The 24,194-nt window shown below is 61.4% G+C and overlaps 1 protein-coding gene across 10 annotated transcripts; it reads left to right on the top strand.

Annotated features, from left to right (window-relative positions):
- Positions 1-111: 111 nt before the first annotated feature.
- On the top strand, positions 112-21,805 carry CEP104 (centrosomal protein 104). Of its 10 annotated transcripts, none has more exons than XM_036347909.1 (22): positions 112-302; positions 1,789-1,915; positions 5,983-6,156; positions 6,358-6,496; positions 7,432-7,494; positions 7,744-7,820; positions 9,815-9,983; positions 10,406-10,561; positions 11,615-11,839; positions 12,434-12,628; positions 13,946-14,113; positions 14,687-14,860; positions 16,446-16,586; positions 17,118-17,324; positions 17,629-17,757; positions 18,053-18,089; positions 18,298-18,364; positions 18,842-18,950; positions 19,184-19,322; positions 19,454-19,521; positions 20,444-20,559; positions 21,189-21,805. In XM_036347909.1, exons 2-22 carry the CDS (start codon positions 1,803-1,805, stop codon positions 21,487-21,489), a joined length of 2,967 nt encoding a protein of 988 aa, XP_036203802.1. In that variant the 5' UTR covers positions 112-302; positions 1,789-1,802; the 3' UTR covers positions 21,490-21,805. The 10 variants fall into 10 exon arrangements, with proteins under 10 accessions (XP_036203802.1, XP_036203800.1, XP_036203798.1 ...); XM_036347907.1 differs by having other exon boundaries at positions 16,410-16,586; positions 20,456-20,559; XM_036347905.1 differs by having other exon boundaries at positions 16,410-16,586.
- The last annotated feature ends 2,389 nt before the right edge of the window (positions 21,806-24,194 follow it).

Below are 24,194 nucleotides of genomic sequence, written 5' to 3'. Positions count from 1 at the left end.
ACTACACTTCCCAGAAGGCCCGGGAAAGGGGCGGTGCTATCCTTGTGCGCATGCGCCATCCCCCGGAAACTCCGTTACCCAGAAGGCCTGGGAAGGCGTGCGCCAGTGCGGCGCCGCGGGCAGCGTCGCGCAGGCGCGGAGGCCTGCCGGGCCGGGCCCGGTCTGGTTGTCATGAGAGCGGCGGCCCCGGCGCTGGTCGCCGCCGCTGCGAGTCGGGGCGGCGGAGGCGGCGCTACTTGAGCCCCGCCGAAGGCGCGGAGGTCGTGTGGATGCCGAGGTCCGGCGGCCCTCCGTCCTGACAGGTGGGCGCTCGGTTCCTGGCGGTTCGCGCCGGATGCCGCATCCCGGTGTCCCGACCTGTCTGTGCGGGGCGCCCGGCGACGGTGACTCGCTGCCCGCGCAGGTTCGGTTCGCGTCCTGGCCCCGACTTAGTTACTTGGGGTCCCCTCGCTTCCGAACCCCTTCGCTGTGCGACATGGAGGTTTCCTGGAGAATGGAAGCGAGCTCACAGACATCTTCTTGTAGCGAAGCGTCCGGAAGCTGCTAAAATGTTATAATTTGCTGGAGAGACGCCAGTGCCCCTGGAAGGCGCGCCCTGAGCAGACTCCGGAAAGGGACCCGGCGTCACCCCTCCCCGCGGGACCGGCCTGTGTCGTGGGGGAGCCTGGGGGCGCCTGCAAGCGGCGCTGGCTGGGGGTGACCCCCGCCCTGCACGGGGCAGTCGGGGTCCCGGGGCCACTCTGAGCGCTCGGCGGTGCTCCCGGAATCATCGGTGGTTTTATGGAGCCTGTGCTCCCGGGATGAGCCCTCCTGCAGCCCAGCGCGGGTCGCGCGGCCTCCGGCCCTGACTCGGGAACCCCTCGGGGCCCTCCGTCCAGGTGGCCGGGCCAACCTCGTGTCTGCACCCAATGTGCCACCCCGGCCCTGCCCGGCCACACTTCCTGGGGATCAAAGTTGCACCCCTCAGCTCGGGACCCCCAGGTCCGGCCTCGTCTTTAGGAGCAGGACCTGCTGCTTCCTAGCCGGGTGTCTCCCTGTTCTCGGCTGAGTGCCATGGTGGATCTCGAATCCGTACAGATTTGAAGTCCTACTCGCCCGGTAGACTCGCTCCACCCCCCCACCCCCGCACTTGGCACTACGGTGGGCAAGGCCTTGAGGGCCCGTCCTTCAAACCTGCATGACAGCGGACACAGGGGCAGCTGTCCCCCCAACTCCAGAGACAGGGAAACTGAGGCACAGCCAGGCCCAGGCCAGGGTCACCCAGCTGCGAGCCACGCAGGCAGGGTCGGTGCCCAGCTGTCGGTGGTCAGGTCCCAACACCCTCCGCTGCGGCGCTAAGACTGAAAAACGACCTGTGAAGCCCCCGGGGAGGATGTGGCCACGATACCATGTTGCCTGGATAAATCCAAAACACAGGACTGGCGCTTAGGGACCAGGCAGGGGAAATGCCTGGGCACGGCAGGGGCACCCTCCCAGGGTGTCTGAGAAGGACTCGGTTTTGGCCACCCCCTTCCAGAGCCCTTCCACCTTGTACCCGGGGGGCCCCCTTTATAAACCGCCATGTGTTACGTGAGATATTGGGGTGTGGCTAAAGGAAGCGACTATTAAAGGTGCTTAAGGAGAAACAGGATTCTGTCCCAGCGGTGGAAACACTGTGAAGACGCTGAGAATTACTTTGTGTGTGAGCGAGGCCTGAACTAGCAGCTCCAACGCGATAACTTATCGCTGTTATAAATATGTTACTAAGTTCCCGTGTTTTAAAGGAGCGTTTCCTGCTCTTCCCAACAGCCCCAGCGCACAGGATGCCCCACAAGATCGGATTCGTCGTCGTCAGCTCATCTGGGCACGAGGACGGCTTCAGCGCCCGGGAACTAATGATCCACGCTCCGACCGTCCGAGGGTGGAGGTCGCCAAGGTGGGCTGGGCGAGGGGCCTCGGGTGGGGGCGGCGGGGGCTGGCAGGCAGGCGGGCTCCTTTCGTTCTCACGTGTCAGAACTCAGACGTCAGAGCCGCGGGCTGTCAGCTGCTGCTGCGCCCCCACCTGCCTGGTGTGGTGGTGCGTCTTCTTCCTGCGGCTTAGGTTTTTAAAGAGAACTTGTTGGGCCTTTTGCCTCGTAACATGACCCACGTCCACTTAAGAAATGTGCAAATACGAGAGAGGAGGAGGAAGACAGAGACCCCCGCCCAGGTGTCGAAGCCCAGCCGTCCGCCCCGGCTCTCGCCAGCGTCTGTTCTGAGCTGCGGTTTGGGTTTGCAGGGCTCCTGGTTTCACATCTGACCGCTCGGAGATCACACCGAGCTTTAGCCAAGGGAGGCTCGGGGGTGTGTCCTGACGTTTGTGCGCCTTTACGCACGTGTTCGCTGCTGGAGTGATGATACTGGGTGCTCTGTTTCTGACACGGGGGGAGGGGGGGGTACTTGTTGAGAGCTGGGTCAGGCGGTCAGCATCGTCAGTGCCCTGGGGTGGCCTTCCCCCCAGCCCCGTCACCTCCTCAGTACCCCCGCTCCTTGTCCCCGTCTGAGCAGAAGGTGCTGTTTGCTCCTAACTCACACACATGTAACACGTATCACAGTGCAAATCCCGTCACATGCCTGCGACTCACTTGTGCTGCTGACAAGGTGAATATAGGTCCCACTTTAAATGAAAACATTTTTCCTCTTGGCGTTTTTTTGAGGGGACCCAATAAGCCAGTCTCCCGTCCCCGCCTGAGCTCTGGAGGAGCTGAGAAATGAACGCGTCGTGCAGGGGGCGCGAAATGGCTCCTTTATTGTGGGTGAGGCTGATACTGGGGAGCAGGGCTGTGTCTGCAGGCAAGTCAGCGGCGCAGGACTCAGCCACCCACGGCCAGGTCCGCCTCCCCCGGTCAGCCGCCCACGGCCAGGCCCGCCTCCCCGGGTCAGCCGCCCACAGCCAGGCCCGCCTCCCCGGTCAGCCGTGAGGGGAGCAGGAGGGACGCCTCTGGCTGTGCCTTCCCCAGGCCCCAGTCACCCCAGTGCTGCTCTCCCTGGGCCCCCGTGTCCTGCAAAGGCACCCACCCCACCCTTCTCTCCCTTCCGCAGAGTCCTTGGTGCTCACGCACTTGCTCCCCTTTTGTGGGGACAAGTCACCACATGGAAGTAGCTAATGCGGCCTTCTGGGCCCTGACGCGGGCGTGCGTTTGTCTCAGGCGTAGCCAGGCTCGTCTTAGTGGTGAGGCCCAGCCTGCAGCACAGCGAGTAGACGTGGACCCGCCGCCGCCACACGGGCTCACACTGTGCTTGCTGGGGGCTCCTGCCTGCAGCACAGACTGGGGTGGGGCTCGGGTCCTACCCGGGCACGGGGAGCCCCTCTGACCGGCCACCACCTCGGACCTTGAGTCTGAAAGCTTCAGGGCAGAGGCGGCTCTGAGGCGGGCAGCTCCCACCCGCGCTGAGCCTGGGGCCTGAGGGAACCTAAGCCGTCCGCCACCCGAGGCGGCTGCCTGTGCAGTGGGCTGGAGGCTGTTTGCCTCATCGATGAACTCTGTAACCTGCATTTGAGCAGCCGCATCCTAGACTTCAGAGGACTTTAACACCTGGTCAGTGTCTGCATTCCCTCTAAGCCGCTGTGGAGGCTGCAGTGCGGGTTCTCACCGCAGCGTGTGCGCTTCCTCCTGACTCGCACGGGGCGGGAGAGGGTCTGGTCACAGCTGCTGGTTCCCGTGTTCCTGCCGCCGCCCTTCCCACGGCACCTCTCGACCTCTGCTTTGCAAAAACTCAGTGTCAGGAAATGCCAGGCGAGGTGCCCTGAACCAGAGCCCGTCTGATCCGGCCCCTGGTTGCCAACCACCCCCTTTCTCGTCTCACTACCCCGCTCGTCCCTTTATGTCCCTCAGAGTTCAGCATACAGTCGTCCCCACTCGTCCAGGGTCTCAGTTCAACCACAGAATGAAAATATTTCATGGAAAATTCCAGAAATAAACAGGGCATACATTTAAAATCGCCTGCTGTTCTGAGACGCGTGATGCAATCCTGAGCTGTCCCAGGGACGTGAATCATCCCTTTGTCCAGTGTCCCGCACTGTGGACACTCCCCGCCCGCCAGTCACGTATCTCAGCGCTTGTGTCCCAGCCACCCTGGTTTCCCTTGGCAACGGGCCCAGCACGCAGGGGGGCTGCTGGCAGCTCAGAGGTGCCCAAGGGAAGCCGGAAGGTGCTTCCTGTGGGTGAGCGGGGCAAGGTCTCGCCTTCGTGGTAAGAAACCCTGTGCTGAGGCTGCGGAGGTCCACGGTGAGGGCGACTCTCCCGTCCCCCGGGACCTGAGGGGGGAAGAGGGGTTCCTTCCTTTGCGTCTCGCCTTGGCCCACGAGGGTTCTGGCCATGGAGCAGGACGAGTGCCTGTTAGGAGGGCAGCGGCATTGGGTTTGTGGGTGGAAGACAGAGCGGAAAGCGTGTTCCGACCCACAGGGAGGAGTTTCCCGGAAAGTGGAGCCTCTGTGGGGCCCTGGGCAGGAGCCCGAGACAGGACCACCCTCATCACTGCATCACAGCGACCGTCAGAGCCGCTGAGCTAGTAGTGGTGACCGTTCGCCTGGGCTCGGGCCCGCTGCCTGAGTGGCTGCCTCTCGCTGGGCAGGGGCGGGAGGACCGGCACCCGCAGGCGCAGCGCATTCACAACCTTCACTGTCCTCCTCCTCTGTCCCCAGGGAGCCTGCCTCCAGCTGGCATCAGCCTGGTGTAGTGCTGGGCTTACCCAGCAGGGAGCCAAGCGGGGCCCCTGGATGGGGGAGGCCTGCTCCCCGTGTCAGAAGCTCAGGATAGGCTGGGCCGCTGGGGGGTGCCGCTGCTGCCGCCGAGGTCATGGTCCCATGATGCCGCGCTCAGATGTCTGCTGGGAATGGCCAGTCACCAGCTGGATTATGGGATGGGGCCCAGGGCGACGTTTAGTTGGGGGTCCTTGATTAGAGGTTTTTGAAGCCATGACTGACAGCTCACCCCCGTGGTGAGTGCGGAGAGGAGGCTGGGACCCAGCCCAGGGCACAGTCAAGGTCACGGGCCGGGAGGCCAGTGGGCTCAGCGAGGTCTCACTCGGCACCATGGGGTCAGGGCCCTGCGTGTGGGGCACAGGGAGGGCCTCCTGCTCCTGCCTGACGCTGGCTCAGGGGCAGCTCAGAAATGCTGGGAACTGGAGGGGGCAGGGGCCACCGGAGGCTTTTCTTGACCTGGGGATTTCGAGAGTCTGAGTCCTGATGGGAACGATGGAGAAGAGGCGGCGGGTCTGGCCGGGGCCCCTGGCTCGGGGGGGAAAGGGAGGGTTCGGCGGGATTGCAGGGTTTGTGAAGAGCGGCTGCTGGGAGGAGAGGTGGGGGTGACGGACAGGCCGGTGTGGCCTGTGGGCAGGGACGCCGAAGGCAGTGACTAGCAGCGTGTCCCCTGCTCCAGACGCCCTGTGTGCTGGCCCTGAGCCCAGTGTCGCCAGCTCAGCGCACATGGTTCCTCCGTCCTGGCCCTGCTGCGTGGCCGCGTCACGGTCACGGTCACGGTCACGGTCACGTCCCATGAGGCGGGGCTGGCGCTGCGGCTCTGGGGCTGAGTGTGAGTGTCACTTCCCAGAAAGACGCAGGTGCGGCGTGGGCGATGCAGGCGCCGCCTCCAGGCCGCTGCGCCTGCGCGGGGGCACACATGGAGCAGGAAGGCTGCTGCCACGCATGGCAGGACGCCCTCTCGCCAGGGCTCCGCCGTGTGTCGCCCACGGGGAGTCCGAGGCTCCGGCTTGCCTGCCCGCACAGCCTCTTAGAGGCACAGGTTGATCTTGTGATAAACTTCAGTTTCACTTGGAGCCCTGTCCCCGCTGCTGTTCCCCAGGTGGCAGGCAGGTCAGAGCCAGCCCTCACTCCGAGCTGCGGTCCCACTGCGAGGAGCCGGGCGGGCAGGAGAGGTGTCCCCGTCCCCCGAGTCCCGTCACCAGGGACCTGGGAAGAGCGGCGCCGGGCGTCCTGCAGAACCAAAGCCCATCTGTTCTCAGGTGTTGCCAGTTCCCACAAGAGATCGTGGTGCAGATGGTGGAGCGATGCCGCATCCGGAAGCTGCAGCTGCTGGCCCACCAGTACATGATCCCCAGCAAGGTGGAGTTCTACGTCAGCCACTGCCTGCCCGAGTGCTTGCCGCCGTTCCAGGCGGAGCGCTTCCGCAGACTCGGGTGAGCAGGAGGGTGGGAGTGTGAAGGCCACTTTCGGGACCCCTTCCTGAAAGCCCGAGGCTCTCCTGAGCGCCCTCCTCTGGGTCCCGGGCCCCACACTCAGATCCGGGTCCCGGGCCCCCCCGCCCCCGCCCCGGCTCTCTCCCTGGGTTTCCTACGAGGCCGCACTCGCCCAGCTGAGCCTGCCCTGTGCCCTCGCAGCTACGTCTCCCTCTGCGACAACGAGAAGACGGGCTGCAGAGCGCGGGAGCTGAAGTCGGTCTATGTGGACACCGAGGGGCAGTTTCTGAAACTCGTTTTTCACCAAAATCACGCCAACAAGTACAATGTCTACAATCAGGTGACACGCCTCCCCGTGCTGACCCCCAGCTCCGGCTGGGTCCTGTGTCCCATGTCTTTGCAAAGAGGCACTTTCAATCTTCGGTGAGGTGGCATCTCTATGGGGAATGCTAAGCTCCCCTAGAGGGAGCCGCTGGCCCGGCTGCTATGCAGGCAGGGAGCCCCACTGGTCCCACCACAGGCAGGGAGGTGGACGGGGAGCTGGAGGGGGAGCTGGAGGGCTCCTCACCTTGTCCTTCCTCTACACGCCTCCCCCACTTGTTTTCACCAGTGATGTCCAGGTGGGTTCCTACTTCAGCTGCAGTGATTCTCAGGAAGTGGGTGGGAAGGGGGCTCCTCCCCCTCCGGTGAGAATCAGACCGATGAGCCGTGGGAACCTTGGCATTCATTTCTTTGTCTAATTTACCAAGCATGTTGGGGTGACCCACATGAGCCTCGAGCAGAGGGTTCCCTGAGAGGCTGGGTTAAAACTGGGAGGTTTGCCCTGGCCAGTGTTGCTCAGTGGCTAGAGCGTCGGCCTGTGGACTGAAGGGTCCCGGGTTCGATTCCGGTCAAGGACACATGCCCAGGTTGTGGGCTCGATCCCAGTGGGGGGCGTGCAGGAGGCAGCCGATCCATGATTCTCTCTCATCATGGATGTTTCTGTCTGTCTCTCCCTCTCCCTTCCTCTCTGAAATCAATAAAGTCATATTTATTTTTTAAAAAAACTGGGAGGCTTTTAGCTATTATTGTTTTTATATCCTCTAAACATTAAAATAGCCACTTGGTTCAGCCTCAGAATGTGAGCTTCTGTGACTTACAGCAGTGCTCACTGGTAGCCTGCATATTAGCGCAGCATGTCACCAGGGACACGCTCCCGTGGCGGCCTCGCACTGGCGGCTGTGACAAAGACGACGGCTGCCCACCTTCCACACGTGGTTTCTGTTGCTCCCCCAGGTCGCCCTGGTTGCCATGAACGTCATCGGGGACCCCGTGGGCTGCAGCGATGAGAGCAACATGGTGAGTGTGGGAATTTCATTTCTACAGAAGAGACTGTTTCCAACAGGAGGGAAGGGTTATTGTCACAAAAGGCGTCATCGTAAAATCTGTGCAGAAGTGCCGGCTGAATGACAGGCTTTCCTTGACGCGAGAACTGAGGCCGCCCCCCGGGAGCCTGGCCCCGGCGCTTGCTGGCCCCGGCCGCCCATAGTTGGCTTCCGTGCCGCTCCTTTCTCCTCCGAGATGCGAACCAGCCTTCTCGCCCCCCAGGCCTCGAGGGAGAAGCTGATTGACCACTACCTGGGGCAGCGCCCGGAGGACCCAGCCCTGGAAGGAACCTGCTCTGGGTAAGAGCCCCTCCCACAGGCAGTGAGCGGGGCTCCAGGGCCGCCCCCCAGGTGAGCATCGCCTCCAGGGGGGCCGGCCCAGGCCTCCGGGTGCCCTGCGGCCACCCACGCCTCTGATGGGTGAAGGCCCGGAGTAGGCGTCTCCGGTGTGGCCCTTCAGAGGCGACCGTTTCTCGTTGGCTCAGGGGTTTCTTACTAGAGGCTTCTAGTGCGTTCGGGAAAAGGCCTGCCACCGCCTGGGGGTATTTATTGGCTCGGACACATGCACAGGGGAAACGGTCAGTTACCGAGGCTTCCGTCCATCTGCGTGGAGACTGTTTTAAGGAAGTGAGGAGTAGATGCCACGTCTGTGTCTGTACGTGCAGTGTTTCCAGTTCCTCTCCCCCTTCTTCACAGTAACGGCTGGACGTGCGCATTGGTTTTGCTGCCTCTTGTTTGGAAGTAGGGCCTTGGTAGGTCAGAGTGGAGGGAGCTACGGACCCCGCTCCGCACGTCCCTGCTCCCTCTGCTCCGGCCTCCGCACCCTCAGGCCTGCCTGCGGTTTACAGGCAGAGGGGCTGGTCCCAGAACATGGAACCGAGGCCACCCGGCCCCTCCTCTAACCGCACGCCCCGCAGGAACAGGCGGCATGCGGGTGTGGCAGGAGGTTGGCCGCCGCACAGCTGCAGGTGAGATTGGCCTTGGCCGCACGGAGTCAGGGCTGCGGCACAGCCATTGGGACTCGAGCCACCGCTGCGTTTGCACAGATAAGCGTCTGCGGCCGCTCAGGAGCCTGGGCCTCGCCCAGTGTGGGCGGTGAGCCTCGCTGTCTGCAGAGGCCGCCCCGCCCCACAGGCTGGCCTTTCTGACACCCCTCAGCCTGAGGCGAGCCAGGGCTGTGTGAGTGCTGAGGGCGAACGTCACTGACCACTGACATGGGATCCGTGGCTGACCTCCAGGGGGTTTCTGGGAAAGTGGAGAGCACTCTGGGACAGGACGGCCCTGGAGCCCTGGGCGGATGTCATATGACCTCACTTTTTTCTTTGTTAGATTTCTATAATGAAATGAGGTCTTTGTTTCATCTCTGGGACTTCAAGGCCGAGTGACTTAGACTTAGCGTGGAACCTGCCTTTTGGTGAAAGTAGTTACGTGGCTTTGTGGACACAGTAGAAGGTGGCCCAGTGGATCATCGCTGGTCACACTGACCGTGTTCGGGGCTGCCAGGGCCTAGAATGGGGGGGCTTGGTCCTTCGGAAGTTGACGTCTCCTGTGTCCTCTTTGAACTCATTACTATACAATTTTCCAACCGGTTTATTTGAGGGCAAATACCACTTTAATTAAAACGTGCCTATATGTGAAGCCAAAGCTGACAGTGGCGTTTCCTGTCGCTGGTGTCCTCCGTTACGGTTCTGCTGCGATCCTAGACGGGCATTGTCAGTGTCAGCGTCAATGTTGACGTCAGCGTTAGACCTGCCTGCAGGGAAGCTGAGAAAGTAGAGCAGATGCCTGGTCAGGCGCGGGCTGTGCGGCTGAGATGCGTGTCCCCCGAAGGGTTTCTCATCTGCGGGCGGGAGGGCTGATGGCAGCATTGGACCCTGTGAGGTAAAAGCGCAGTAGAAGCAGCTGCCCGGCCGACATGTTCACCAGTCACGGTGCTGGGCGCTGGAGTGAAGCGGACACTTGGCTGCCTGGCCTATCAGGTCGGCTCAGTGAAGGGCCTGGTCAGCATTGGTCTGGGGTTGGGTCCGCGTGCCTAGAGAGAGCCTGGATGGCCAGCACGAGGGGGTGGGGCGCGGGGACGAGGACGCCGAGTGCATGTACTTGGACACGGGCCAGAGTGTGAGCTGCGCAGCCGCCCCACTGCAGCTGTGCTACCGAAGCCGCACTGAGTCCTCGGGCAGCGCCTCCAGGAACTGGGCTGGGACGCTCTCCCGGCTGCCTCCGCGCTGAGCCGGGCCCTCCGCGCGCCTCCCACAGGGGAACCTGGCGCTGAAGCGTCCGCTTCTCTCCTTCAGGAAGTCTGACCACATCTCCCCACTGGACGACTTAGCCTTCGATATGTACCAGGACCCGGAAGTCGCGCAGATTATCCGCAAGTTAGACGAGAGGAAGCGCGAAGCCGTGCAGCAGGAGCGCTACGACTACGCCAAGAAGCTGAAGCAGGCGATCGCGGACTTGCAGAAGGTACTGCTCCAGAGGGACGTCCCCTGTGCGCCCGGGGCTCGCACTAAATATGCCGTCCAGCTGTGGGCGGTGCCTGGCCTGCAGGAGTGGGTGTGGGCTCAACGCTCCAGGCAAAATAGAAGCGCGGCCGACGAGCACCTGGGCGAACCTGTCATGAGCCCCTGGGTCCCTCTCCAGACGTCACCCCAGACGCCGGGCAGGGACACATCGCAGACGTGTTAGACACCCCAAAACTCTCGGGGGTTTCTCAGGCGCTGCTGTGGCCACAGGCAGCACTCACTTTGCAGGGCGTGGCCATACGGCCGTGCCTCCCGCTGCTCCAGGGACCCCTGGAGCCCTGGTCAGCGCCTCCGTCGAGTGGGCATGACTAACCGCTGTCTGCCGGGCGGGCGGAGCGCGGAGACAGCGGGTGTTGTGTGCAGGTCGGGGAGCGGCTGGGGCGCTACGAGGTGGAGAAGCGCTGCGCCGTGGAGAAGGAGGACTACGACCTGGCCAAGCACAAGAAGCGGCAGATGGACCAGTACCGCGCCCAGGTGTACGCGCAGCTGGAGCTGCACAGCCTGGTGGACATGGAGCCGGTAGGTGCGGCTTGGCCTAGGGCAGTGATGGCGAACCTATGACGCGGTGTCAGAGGTGACACGCGAACTCATTTTTTTCGTTGATTTTTCTTTGTTAAATGGCATTTAAATATATAAAATAAATATCAAAAATGTAAATCTTTGTTTTACTATGACGGCAAATATCAAAAAATTTCTATATGTGACACGGCACCAGAGTTAAGTTAGGGTTTTCAAAATGCTGACACGCCGAGCTCAAAAGGTTCGCCATCACTGACTTAGGGCGAGGGTCTGCCGTGCTGTCTGCATCGCCGGCGTCTGTTCTGTGAAGCCCGGCAGACCGGCCGCGCTCAGGAACATCAGCACCCGTGTGCCCACCACTGTGGCTCCCGCCTCGCCCGGCTCTGGCAGGCCTCACGGTGGAGCTGGGGGGGCATTTGCTCCCCAGTGTTCCTCGTTGGTGAGAAGGAGTTGCCTGCTCCCGGGAGCCGTGGGAAAGAAACCCCAGGGGCCTCCGCTGCTGAGAACACCTCCATGGAGGCGCTGCCCCATCCTCAGACCCACTTGGGCAGGAGTGCGCCCGCCGCAGATGAGGAGACGGAGGCTGAGTGCAGACGGGAGACCCCGCCTGGGTCCAGATCCTGCTGTGCCGCTCTAGTTGTGTGATCAGACTAACCCCTGCTCCACCTGTGCCTCGGTTTCCCCGTCACATTTGCCAGGGGGCAGTGGCGGGCACTGAATGAGCTAATCTGTCTGGAGCACTGACCACCCCGCCCAGTGCCTCGCACTTGTTAGGATGACGTGGGGTAGTGAGCGTTGCCCGGCTGGCGGCGTCCTCGGGGCCACCAGGTGCCCATGTGCCTCTCCACTGGCACAACCATGAGGTGTGCCCCCACGCTAGTGACTCACCCACGTGCTCGTGATGACACGGATCCTCTGTGTGTCCCCTGTGTGGCCCACACAGTGACCTGCGGGCAGTGAGGGCAGCGATGGCTCTGCCTCCTGAGGCTGGTGCTCCGGGGAAGGTGCGGGCCTGGGGTGGTGGCCTGGGGATCACGCGTCCCTTCTCCCTAGGTGCCAAGGCCGTTGGATTTACCGCTCCAGCCCCTCATTCACTCCAGCAGTTCTTGCCACCTGCCGCCAGCACTGCCACCACCTCAGGACGACAGTGTGACAGAAAACCAGCGTGCAGAGCCCGTCCCTCTGGAGCAGCCCTCGTCCCACTCCCTGGACGTTTCTCTTCAGCGCTCTCCCTCGGACCAGCCGCTGTCCCCCTCGCACCCTTCCCACAGGGCCCACGTAGGTACCTCAGTCCCGTGGCGTGAGGTTCACTCAGCAGGCGGGCCAGGCGCCGGCATGGGGGGAGGGGGGCGGCGCTGTCCCGGTGCAGGCCTCGCTCACTCACCTGGAAGTCAGTGTCACGTGGACTTGTCTGCATGTCTGTCCTCCGGGAGGTGTCAGCGGGGGGCGGGCCTCCTGCCCACTGCTCCACGGGGGCAGCAGCCCAGGGCCCAGGCCGGCTCAGGAGAACCCACGCCTGCGAGGAGGCGGGTGGCGACGTGGAGGCCGCTGGACAGCGAGCCCATGAGCTCGGGCAGGACACTTCCAAGCCGTGACTAGGGAACTGGCCTGCTTGCCCGGTGAGCCGACCCGCTGGAGGTAAAGGGTGGGGGCAGCATCGGCATCGCTTATTAGGCTGCGGTGGGGTCGGGGAGTAGGACCCCTGAGTGCATTTGGTCAGTTGCTCCTGCTGTCGGATAACCTGTTCTGATGACACTGGGATTTAGCACGTACCCTCGTCCAGACTGGGAAGGCCACGGCACTGAGCCTGCCGTGTAGACGGGTGGCGGGCGGGTCCGCACGGGAGCTCTGCAGCCCCTTCCTCCCCTGCAGCCCGAGGCGCTGCCCTATGACGAGCGCCCCCTGCCCGCCGTCCACAAGCAGCCCGGGGCGGCCGTGGAGCCGGAGAAGAGGGACCTGGACACCAGCGAGGCTCCCCGAGCGGGTGCTGTGGGCGAGCCCGAGCCCCTAACAGAGAAGGCCCTGAGGGAAGCCAGCTCTGCCATCGAAGTGCTGGGGGAAGCCCTGGTAAGAGGATGCCACAATGTGTGCGTGTGCTTGTGCGCGTGCACCATTGTGTGTGTGTGCGCGCACCCCTGTGCATGTGTGTCCATGTGTGTGCGTGCACCCCTGTGTGTGTGCACCACTGTGCATGTGTGTGTGCCCCTGTGCATGTGTGTGCCCCTGTGCATGTGTGTGCGCCCTGTGCATGTGTGTCCGTGTGTGTGTGCACCACTGTGTGTGCACGTGCACCTCTGTGCATGTGTGTCCATGTGTGTGCATGCACCCTTGAGTGTGTGCACCAGTGTGTGTGCACGTGCACCTCTGCATGTGTGTGTGCCCCGGTGCATGTGTGTGTTCGCGCATGCACCCCTGTGTGTGTGTGTGTGTTTGTATGCGCGCGCCCACATGTGCCCACGTGGCAACCCCATGAGTGACTGAGTGACAACCACAGTGTCCTGTCCTCTCGGCCCTGCTCAGCTGCGCAGCCTGCTGCCTGTGGCTTGTTATGGCCTCAGTCCATGCAGACTTGGTCTCCCTCCTTCTGCTGCCTTCCCTTCCCCAGCATGACCATCTTTCTCCAAGAACCCGACCTTCTCGTGCCGCGTCCCCCCCCCCCCCCCCGAGGGCGGCTTCGCTTTGTCGTTGCCTCCGGCGATGCTTCAGGCTCATTTGCTGGGGGAGCCCCTTGCTGGTCTTTGGTCCAGGGTCTCCGTAGAGCCTCCTCCAACACCATGTTTCAGAGGAACCATTGTGTTCCCAGCAGCCCCCTCGCTGTCAGCTCCCGCACCCGCGCCGAGTCCCTGGGGTCCGAGGCTGTGGACGGGCTCAGCTTGTCTCTGATGGCACTTCTGTGCCCTCGGGGATCTGCCTGAATTCGTCCCCTGTGGGAAGGAAGGAGGGAAGGAGAGAAGAGGGGGACGGGGAGAGGGAGGGGCGAGTCTTGTGCTGATTACTCAGCGTACAAAACGGAAACGGAAGCGAGGGTTTCAGATCTCCCGAGTGAGGACTCACTTAACGCTGTGTCCTGGAGCTCAGAGCTGGCCAGGAAACCAGCTCCCCTGTGCCACCAGCCAATCCCGGGAGCGACAGCAGGGGGACCGGCAGCGCGTGTCCTTGCACAGGGAGCCCACATCCCCAGTTCCCAGCCCGCAGCACTCGCCGCGGTTCAGCGCCGTCAGGTTTTCCTACAGAAAAGCGGCTCTCTGGACGTGCAGTGCGTGCTCTCTCTGTAGGGGCCTGGCTGTAGAAAGGTGTCGTTCTCATTTGAAACAAAGGCGTGGTGGCACAGGGCCGGGGGTGCTGTCGCCGACACCCAGGGAGTGAGCAGGCTCCCGCCCGCAGGTGGCTCAGGCCTATTCCAAGACGTGGTCGTTCCGGGAAGACGCGCTGCTCACCCTGTACCAGCAGCTGGTGGACACGCCGGTCGGAACCCCGAAGGAGGACCTGAAGGGCTTGCTGCGCGCAGCCGTCTTTCTCATCCGGAGGTCCATCCGGGACATCGTGACCCCAGTGAGTTCCCTGGCCCTCAGGGCCAGTGTCTGCCGCGATGCCTGCCGCGCCCAAGAGGGAGAGCAGACAGGAAGTCCCCGTCATGGCCAGCTCCCTCCGCAGGGCCAGCACCGAGGCGCTAGGAGTGTCTGTGCGCCAGGCACCCGTCCCTCGGTCCAGTCATTCGCGCTGGTCTGATCAGCCTCCCCTGTGCTCTTCAGAGCCGGTCACAGAGGCCTGGGCTCCGGACTCACGGGCATCCAGGCCCGGTTCACCGTTCAGGAACCTGGGCTGGGCGATGCTGTTGAGCTGACGGACTGTGCGAGGCCTCCGGTGAGCGCCCTGGTGCGCCGCCGCCTGCGGGAGCTTCCCCACCTCAGCGGGGCTCTGTGACCCGGGCACGGGGGCACCAGGAAGTGAGAGCGAGGGTCTCCGCCCGCGACGACCTATTTAGACAGTCGTTCTCAGGTGCCTGTCCCAGCCCTGCAGACGGCGTGGCATGGCCTGGGCTCCTGTTTATCCCTGAGAGGAAGGCGCTGTTCCCTCGCAGCGGAATTCCATCAGCACAGCTCGCCCGTCTCCTCCCCTCCCCAGGTCTTCCAGGCTTCGCTGAAGGTGCTGAAGATGCTCCTCACCCAGTACATCCCCAAGCACAAGCTGAGCAAGCTCGAGGCGACGCACTGTGTGGAGAGGACCGTCCCCGTGCTGCTCGCCAGGACCGGAGACTCCTCTGCTCGCCTGCGGGCCGTGGCCTCCAACTTCATCCAGGTACGCCGTGCGCAGGCGCACTGCGGGGGGCACAGCCCTGCTGGGCCGGACGTGGTTCAGACGTGGCAGGTCCCCTCTGCTCGGAGCACCTGCCTCATCCTTAGGGCCCCGCCTGGACTTCCCTGGGCTCTGAAAGGGCCGTTTTGTCTTTGACGTGAACGTTGAGGGAAAGGGACACTGCTTTCTAGTGTTTCTCTAAGTCAACACACGCTGTTGACTTTTAAAATAAAAATATGTGACAAACTAAATCAGAATAGGAAACACGGGAAAAACGATAGCAAGTGTGTCACTGTCTTGATGTAAACATTTCCCTCTGGACGAGCGTGCGGCCTCCAGGCCAGGCGAGGGGAGCGCTGAGCTGGCGGGAGCTGTGCCGGTTTGGGAGCGCGGCCGCCCTGGGAGGCAGCTGTGTCTTTAACTCAGCGGCGCCTCAGCTCGCCTGGGGTCTGGAGCGAAGGCCTGCGTGTGGCCTTCAGAAACCCTGTGCACCTCTTAAACGTGTATCCGCACGTGTGAGCCGCACGCGTTTCTCGGGACGGGATCCAAAGCTTCCAGATCTCTCCCCGGGATCATTCTCCCCTCTGAGGAGTCAGCTTCGTGACTCAGTAAACCTACAGTTTCAGTAAATGAGGATGCAGTCCTGCCGCGCAGGTGAGAGCAGTCACGTAGTCCAGTCGTGCGGTGCCTCCTGTGGACACAGCGGAGCTGGGGAGAGGCCCCTGGGGAGACGTGTTGAGGGCGGACACGTCCACTCCAGAAGGTTGAGCCCTTTGACTCCAAGTATCGGGGTGCTGACACCTCTGCTGAGGCCGCTGGGGCCGGGCACGGGGCTGGCTCTGCTCCGCACGCGGCCAGGGCGGCCCTGAGCTCCCAGCCCGAGGCATCTGCTTATTGCTGAGGCCGCTGGGGCCCGGGCACGGGGCTGGCTTGTCGCTGAGTCGCTGGCGGGCTGAGCATGAGGGAGCTGTGTGGAGAGAGGGTGTTTGGGGCTGGGCCCTGCAGGCGACTAAACGCAGACTGCTCTCCATGCAGCCTCTTACAAGCTCAGTATTTCCCCTCTTCTCCTCTGATCTGGGTAACTCAGTGACAGGCGTGTCTCCTTCTGTAATCTTGGTAAATGTGTGGTGGAGCTTGCATTTCCCATCTTAGCCATCAACAGCCCCTTGGCTACAGGCCGTGGTTACACGTGGGTCGACCTTTAATAAATGCTGAAATGATCTACAAAGCAGAGCTGATTGCTCTCAGGATTCGAGAGACTAGAAACCCCTTTCATTCCTTGGGAAATTCTGGGGAGAAGCCCTGCGTCTTGGATCCGTTTTCCCTGATGCTCTCACTAAGCTCCAGGCGACCGTGGCTTCATTTCTTCCCCTTTGGGTTTTGCTCTAGTTTCTGGGTTATTGTGTCTTACACAGAAGGGTGAGCTTAGGGACCGGCGATCTCACACCCATGTGTCACTGCCCGGTTACTGTGAGGGTCCTATCAGATGGGACTAAGTTGCCGCCAGCGTTTTCAGGACCGACAGAGGGATGGGTAACTGTGGCTCTTCCAGGAGATGGCCCTGTGTAAGGAAGTGAGGTCCCTACAGATGGTCCCGTCCTACTTGGTGCAGCCCCTGAAGGCCAACGCGTCGGCACACCTGGCCCTGAGCCAGGTGGCCCTCCTGTCCCGGCTGCTGAGAGACCTGGGCACCGACAGCACGGGCTTCACCGTGGAGAATGTGATGACGGTAAGCGTGGGAGCGTCCGTCGGAGAGGGGATCCATGCCTGGCGACACGTCTGGGACAGATCGCCGTAACGCAGCTAAATGGGTTGTGACAAATGACAGGCACAAGTGTTCAAAGCATGGCTTCAGAATGACACACTCGGGGATGTGCACGGCGAGGTGAAGGCGCGGGCAGGCCCTCCCAGAGAGCCTGCCTCCGGGGAGGCCGCGGAGCCGGTCGCCAGGAAGGCCAGTGCTTGATTGCTAAGAGCAGAAACTGTAACCCTGGCTAACCCAGGTGGCGAGGCCTGGAGCTGATCCTACCTCCTCTCCTCTGCCTAACGGTGTGTGATACGCGAGGTCACACGTAGGGAAGGATGCACCGAAAAGCGATTATGGACACAGGGCGTGGATGAGAGCAAAACCAGCTCTGCGTCCCTCCCGAGGCCACGTGCCTGTGAGGCCGTCGCAGAGGGCGCTGTCCTCACCGCGGGGCCCTGAGGGCCCTTCGTTCCCTCTGCTCTGGGGTGACGCCGGCCCTGCCTCTCCGTTCAGTTCGCAGTGCGCGCCCTGCAGCACCGGGTGTTGCAGGTGCGGGAGATGGCGGTCTGCGTGATCCTGGACCTGTACCGGCAGCGCCGCTCCGTCGTGCTCGAGTACCTGCCCCCCGACGACAGCACCTCGCGCAAGAACATCCTCTTCAAAACCATCTTCGAGGGGTTTGCCGAAATCGACGGCAGGCCCACGGATGCTGAGATCAGGGTAGGGGACTGGGAGTGCGGCCGGGTCCTGCGGAGGCGGTCAGGCAGGGCAGCGCGCCGAGGGGTGCAGGAGCCCGCCCAGGCCTCTGCCTCCCTCTGCCTGCCAGGCCTTCCCGCCTGGAGAGGCGGTGGCGCGAGCACCTGCGTCTGGGCCACCGGAAAAGCTCTTATGTCACCGGGAGCTGACCTTTGTCGCTCCCCATGTGACCAGTCGTAGCGACTGTTACACCGACACCTGTGACTTGTCTCCCAATTCAAAGACGACTCTAAAAAGCTGTTCTGACGGGAAAATCATTTCCTACCAGGCACAGAAAAGAGCAGCCACAGAAGAAGCAGAGAAACAGAAGAAAGAAGAAATTAAAGCTCTACAGGGGCAGCTGGCAGCCCTGAAGGAAATGCAGGCCGGGGCCCAGGTGGGCGGGTGCTGGCGACGGGTGAGCGACTGGGGGGCGGCCGGGGGGGAGATGGCCTTGACAAAGGTGGGTTTCCCTGGAGTCCTGGGGAGGCCCGAGGAGGAGACCGCAGAGCTTGAGTCGTGGAGCCTTTTTCCTAGAGCAGTGCCCTGTGCGCCGGACGGACGTGGCTGCCGGGGGGGGGGGGGGGGGGGGTGCAGGCGGGTCAGTGCCGTGTTGGCAGGAACGAGAGCAAAACTTAGGAACAGTTTCAGGATCGAGACGCATCTGCATAGACTCGCTCTGAGCACTGGCCTGACCTCTGCTTCTGTTTTAGGAAAAAGGAAGCGAGGCTGCCAAGGCGAAGAGTCCAGGTAGGTGAGTGCGCGGCCTGAGCCGTGGGGAACCTCTGCTCACCGCAGGCGGTGCTCAGACACGGCGGGTTGTGAAGATCCCCTGTTAACTGGTGTTTTTAAATACATTTCACATCAAACGCCACCAACTTTAAAAAACCGGCTGCTAAAACTTTGAAAATTGTTCCCACAAAAAGTGAGTTAAATTTCTTCCTCTTTAAATTCTCAGACCCTGACGGACGGAGCGCGGCCCCTCGCAGTCCCCCCGAAGCCGCCGAGAATCTGGGCCTGGACAAGTGCGTACAGCTGCCCTCGCCCTGTGGGGAGTGATGGGGGACTCACCGTGTACACGCTGCCCAGGGTTCTGTAGACCAGCCGCCCCTCTCGGTACCTTAAAGCTGGGACCTGCCCCCACAGTCAGCCTCGACTCTGAGCCAGGCAGGCGGCTGCCCCTGCGCCCAGCAGGTGGCCCATTGGTCACAAGTGCTGGTTCCGGCTCACAGTGTCAGAGCCGCAGAGGCTCCCGGCGGTGCAGCGGGTCTGCAGAGCCAGGCACGTCTCTGCCTCTGCTGTGACTCAGGATCCTTCCTGCTGGAAGGGGTCCTGGGGAAGCTGACACCCCGACTCCGTGGAGCCTCTTCAGGGCAGCTTAATAGAGAAGCCCCCAGTGCCCCACCCCTCGCTGGAGGCCCACCGCTGCCGGAGGCACAGACAGCCACCAAGGCTGACAGCCAGGGAGGCCGACCGAGCCTCACGCCCGCCTCCCGTTGCAGCCTGTGCATCTTCTGCGGGGAGCGGAGCGCAGCCTTCACGGAGGAGGGCCTGGACCTGCACTACTGGAAGCACTGCCTCATGCTGACCCGCTGCGGCTACTGCAGACAGGTCAGGCCGGCGGCCGCCTGGGTGCTAAGGCGCGTGGCAGTGCCCTTAAGACTGGGATTGAGCAGGACGTGGGTCTTTAGCCGAGGAACTAAGTGACGAGCTCGGCGGGGTGGGTCCCAGAGGTAACAGTACGTGCCGACCTTCACCTCGGGCACTGGGAACTCTGAGGACCAGGCACGGGCGCGAGTGCGGGGCTGCCGGCGGCTGGGGCAGGACCTGCATTTCGGCTGCAGGTGGTGGAGATCGCCAGCCTGACGGACCACCTGCTGACGGAGTGCGACAAGAGGGACGGGTTCGGGAGGTGCTGCCGCTGCAGCGAGGCTGTCCCCAAGGAGGAGCTGCCCAGGCACGTCGCGTCCAAGGACTGCCACCGTGAGTGCCCTCGGGGCCCGGGCCCCAGCTGCCGGGGAGGCCCAGCAACAGGTCCACGGGCAACCCCTGGTTCCCTGTCTCACCCGCCACCCACCGGGCAACTGTGTCTTGTCTCACTGACACCATTTCAGCTGCCAAACCAGAGAAGCTGGCCAACCGGTGCCCTCTGTGCCACGAGAACTTCGCCCCTGGAGAGGAGGTGAGGCTCGCCGGGGCCAGCGCAAGGGGGCTGAGCAGTTTAGTGCCGTCCGTGTCCCTCCACTGTGAGGAGGCTCAGCCCCGGGGACAGGCGCGCCGAGGGAGCCCATTCCCGTCTGCACCCTACATGTGGGCCCTACCTGGAGGCGTGGCCACCCTCGCTCACATTCTGGTCCCTTTGATTCATGAAAGTGGGTCAGCTGGTCGGGTTTGGAGAGTCTACTTCCTGTCCAACGCCAGGCGCTCCTCCCTCCCCCGCGTGAGCCACGCTGCACAGGTGGAGTGGGCTCAGGCCTTCCCTCCTCGCCCCGAGCCCTGCAGACATGGCTGCAGCCTCCGTGCTCCTAGACTCTCGTCCCACGGCTATGAGCTGGCGGCCTCTCACGGCACACACTCGAGGCCATGGCTTTCTCCACGCCCGTCCCTGCTGCACCCGTGACCTCGCGTGGCTTCCAGGCCCTCAGCACCTCACAGTCGCTGTGGCTCAGGAGCCGGCACGGGACCCGCCGGCCCTCTCTTGGGGCCCCACAGGTGGTGGCGGGCATTGGGGGCCGTGTTCCCACCAGAGGGCTCCACAGGGAAGATCCTCTTTGAGCTCCCTCCAGGGCGGGCAGGGCTGCTTGCTTGGTCATCGGAGGACGGATCCCCTTTCCTGCCGGCTGTCGGCCAGGGGCTGCGCTGTGCTCATGCCCTCAGCTCCCGGCCCCTGGCCCCACCGTGCCCTCCCTGAACTGTGACCCTTCCGTACACCCTCCTGTGACGGTCTCACTGTGCGCTGCCCGGGGAGGGCCGTGGGAGGTGGGCTGCGTCTTATGATCAAGTGAGCCCTGAGGCCACAGACACCAACTCCGCATGCTGCCTCTGGCTGCGTCTTTCATGACAGGCGTGTGGGCTGGGACAGCAGCGGAGGCCCCGCCCCCCAGTTACACCCGCAGCCTCTCGTTTCAGGCGTGGAAAGTCCACCTGATGGGCCCCGTGGGCTGCGCAATGAATCTGCGCAGGACGTGCCTGCTGCTGAAGGCTCCAGCTCCACTGCAGGGTGAGGATGGTCCGGGTCGCGTCTTCCACGGCCACTCACTCCCGCCAGGCGCCAGTTCCTTAAGCAGTGGCTTGGTCAGACCCGCAGTGCTTTTCATTAGAAAACTGTTCTGGCCGGGAGGCGCGGGTGCACCCCACGTCAGGGTGAGAGAGGCGAGGCCCTGAGCGAGAGGATGGGAGTAAGCGGCATGTGCGCGTCTGTGCCAGGCGCTGTGCTGGGCGGCACACCCTGGTCCCATACCAGGACGCTGAGGGCGGGGAGGGGGGGCCAAGCTCACTCCAGGGAGGAAGCCCAGTCACGTGGCTGCTCATTCTGTTCTGGAGCTGAACTGGTGAGGCCAAAAGCAGGCCGATGGCTCGGTCTCTCCTCTGAGCTCAGGGTCCTTCCTCTCCTGCCATCCTGGTGCGTCTGCAGCGGCCACCTCACGTCACCACCAGGTGACCGCTGTCCTCTGCTGACCCCCCACAGTCAGGCCAGCTCCTGTGGACAAGTGCCCAGGTCCCAGCCCTCCTCTGTGCTCCCCGTGTCGGCTGACGCCGCCTCCATACCGTCAGGTGCTGTGCGTTCCCCTCGTGCGTCAGTTTCCTTGTGACACGGTGCCTGTGCTTTATGTTCCGTGTCCACCGCAGGCAAAGGCCCAGACACGGCCAAGCCAGGGACCTCGGCGCTGAAAGCTGGAAGCAAGATCCCCACCCCAAAGGGGGGCCTGAGCAGGTGCTCTGGCAGGACCTACAGGAAGCGATGACCCGACGGGACCAAGCCCCTTGGTGTGAGCGGACCGAGCCAGTTCCTGATCATGCACACGTCTCCCAACAGCCATCTGCGGCCGGCGGCCATGCTCCGCCCGCTGTCCTCACGCGTGTGTGGGGTTGGCCGAGGCGGCGGCCCCGACGACCGGCGCTCCCTCCCGTGTCCAGCTGGCAGGTCTGACTTTCTCGGGCCGGGAGCCATACACGTAGCCGTGCTATTGGAAGAGACCCCAAAACCAGTGCCGAGGAAGCGCCTGGAAGCAGGTGCCAGGTCGGGCCAGAGTGTCGAGGGCGTCCCGCAGGCACAGAACCCTCTTCCTTCACAGTAACCTCGCTTGTGATCTGTCTCGGCCACAGAGCTGTGGTCACTGCGGGTCACAGGACAGGAGAGCGGGTGGCTCGAGCTCCCCCATGCCTTCTCCCGCGCCTTCGCCATAGGCAGCGGCTGCAGAGCCTGTGTTTTCCTTTGTGACAGAATAAAGGTTAATTAAAGGCAATGGCGGTCACCAAGAACTGGTCCCTCCAGCACTCACATCTGGGCTGGCCTGGCCCCGTCCCCATCCCTCTCAAAGCCAGGCTGGAATTGGAGCTGAAGGCACTTTCTCAAACACTCCAGATACTGAAACCCAAAACGTCACTCACAGTGACAACCAAACCCCCAAACCCAGTCTCCTCCCAGCTCCTGCCCAACCCCTCCCCCACCAGTGGTTCCCCCTGCCTCATCTACAGGGCGGGGGGGGGGGGGGGGCAGTGTCTGAGACCTGCTAGGCCACGCCCAGGTCTTCCCGTCCAGGTGGTGCCCCACAGCACCCCAGCGGCTGCCCCCTCCGTCCCCTCCTGTGGCCAGGGGCCCGCCGCCCACTGCCGAGCGCACGGCGGGCTGTCAGAATGCCGCCGGAAGGGATGGCATTTGTACCACACAGCTAGTGTATCGCTATCTCTAGTTCCCAGCCTGGGGAACAAGAACACGTCAACTAATAGCTATTTGAGCGGCATACTCCCCGGCCACGTTAGCAACCACGGGTTCGCACTGATCTCTCACCGTTTTTGGTAAATTAACACCGTCTCGTATGGTTGACTAGAAATGCTGAGTGAGACTGACCAACGGAATTACCTTTCAAAAAATACTAAAATGTGGGGAGACGAGGTAAAGTGCTCCTCGACCAAGTGGAATACAGCTGCCGAGATGATTACTCAACGATCCTTTTCGGCTTCAAAAGGTGTTGGCCGTTTTCTAGTCCATTTTTGAAATACAGATAAAACATTTTTTTAAACAGAACAATAATGAGAAAGTTAACTAAGCAATTATTTTCTCTCCAAAACTTTTAATGGGTATAATGTTTTCTATATATTATAACCTAAAAATATTTGTAAAAATGTTTAGTTTTTAATGATTGACAAAATTAGGTGCATTTAAAACAGGTTAGTCTTGCCCTGACCGGTGTGGCTCAGTTGGTTGGGCGTTGTCCCATTCACCAAAAGGTTTGCTAGTTCAATTCCCCTTAAGGGCATATGCCCAGGCTGCTGGCTCCATCCCCAGTAGGGGGCGTGCAGAAGGCACCCGATTGATGTTCTGCTCTCACATAGATGTTTCTCTCTGTCCTTCTCTCTCTCTAAAAATCAATAAAAATGTTTAAAATGAAAATATTAAAAGGTTAGTCTTGCTGGTTATAGAAGCTTCATGCATTTGTGGTGCAATGATCCGTGGCCGTGGTTCGTGGCCATGAAAGCTTTACCGAGTTATGTACTATTGAACCAAGAATCAGGGTAAAAACGTAAAAGGAACTGTGTGCTCTGTCAGCCTTACGTAAGCATCTGAATTTGGAACAGTAATAGTTGAATTTATTTATGAGTATGTTGTGGGTATTTAACAATATTTGTTATTTTCATATCTCAGAATAGCATATCTAATTTAAAAGAATTATATGTATAAATTGGCATTAGAATACAAATGTAAATACTTTTCATGAAAATTTACAATTTTTTAATGTTTTAGCATAGTTTTCTATTTATCTTTATTTCAGGTATCATAATTATAAAATATCTGAGTAATATATTTTTGTTGCTATTCAGGACTTAGTTAATTCACCCCAAGAATATTCATATAATAAAAAGGTCACTGAACATTTCACTTTTATTTCGATAATTTAAAAGCAATTTGTAGGTTCTATTTCCATCTGTAAACACGGGGGTAAGGCAGGGCAGGCACCTCCGAGGGCAGCCGGGGGCTGACCAGGGCTCTGAATGGTAAGTTGCCAGTAGAGAGTTTGGCCCTAAAATAAGTTATCTGTCAAAATGGATTTACTGCTGAAGAAGCGAAGATGTTAAACTGCAGATGAATTAGGAGGAGTTACTGGCCACGTCTACCCTGTGGAGTAGAACCAGGGTGTCCAGGGATGCGCGGCCGGCCGGTTTCCCTCTAGTCACCCGTTTCCCTCCAGCCAGCCAGTGAGCCCTTAGCTTTTCAAATAGGAAACATGGCAGCGCTTCTCTGTAAGTGTGTGGAGCGGGTTTAAGCTTCCATCAGTGTTGCTAAGTTTATAACTAACTTATGTGCAGCGTTTTCCTTTACACAAATGGGCACCAACTTGAAATTTGGGGTATCGCAGCTGAAAACGGCAAAGTGGCTTCCAATGTCTTATCCTACTTCGGGGGGAGGTGTGCTGCAGTGGCCTCTCGGGAGGGCGTGATGGAAGGGAAAAAAGCCCGTCTCCAATGACGTCATGGCCTTGGTGCCCTCAGAGCAGTGACGTCATAGCCTTGGTGCCCGCAGAGCACCGCGCACCCCTCGCGGCTCGTGGGGACGCGGGTGCCACCCACCGCATGGTGCCCACGGCGACTGCTGCTGGTGTGTGTGCTGTACTTCCGTCGCCTTTTTGGAGTGTG

This window comes from Myotis myotis, unplaced genomic scaffold, assembly GCF_014108235.1.
Source record: "Myotis myotis isolate mMyoMyo1 unplaced genomic scaffold, mMyoMyo1.p scaffold_m19_p_2, whole genome shotgun sequence".
NCBI lineage: Eukaryota > Metazoa > Chordata > Mammalia > Chiroptera > Vespertilionidae > Myotis > Myotis myotis.
The sequence above is the reverse complement of the archived record's forward strand: the minus strand, read 5'-3'. Positions and strand labels throughout refer to the sequence as shown.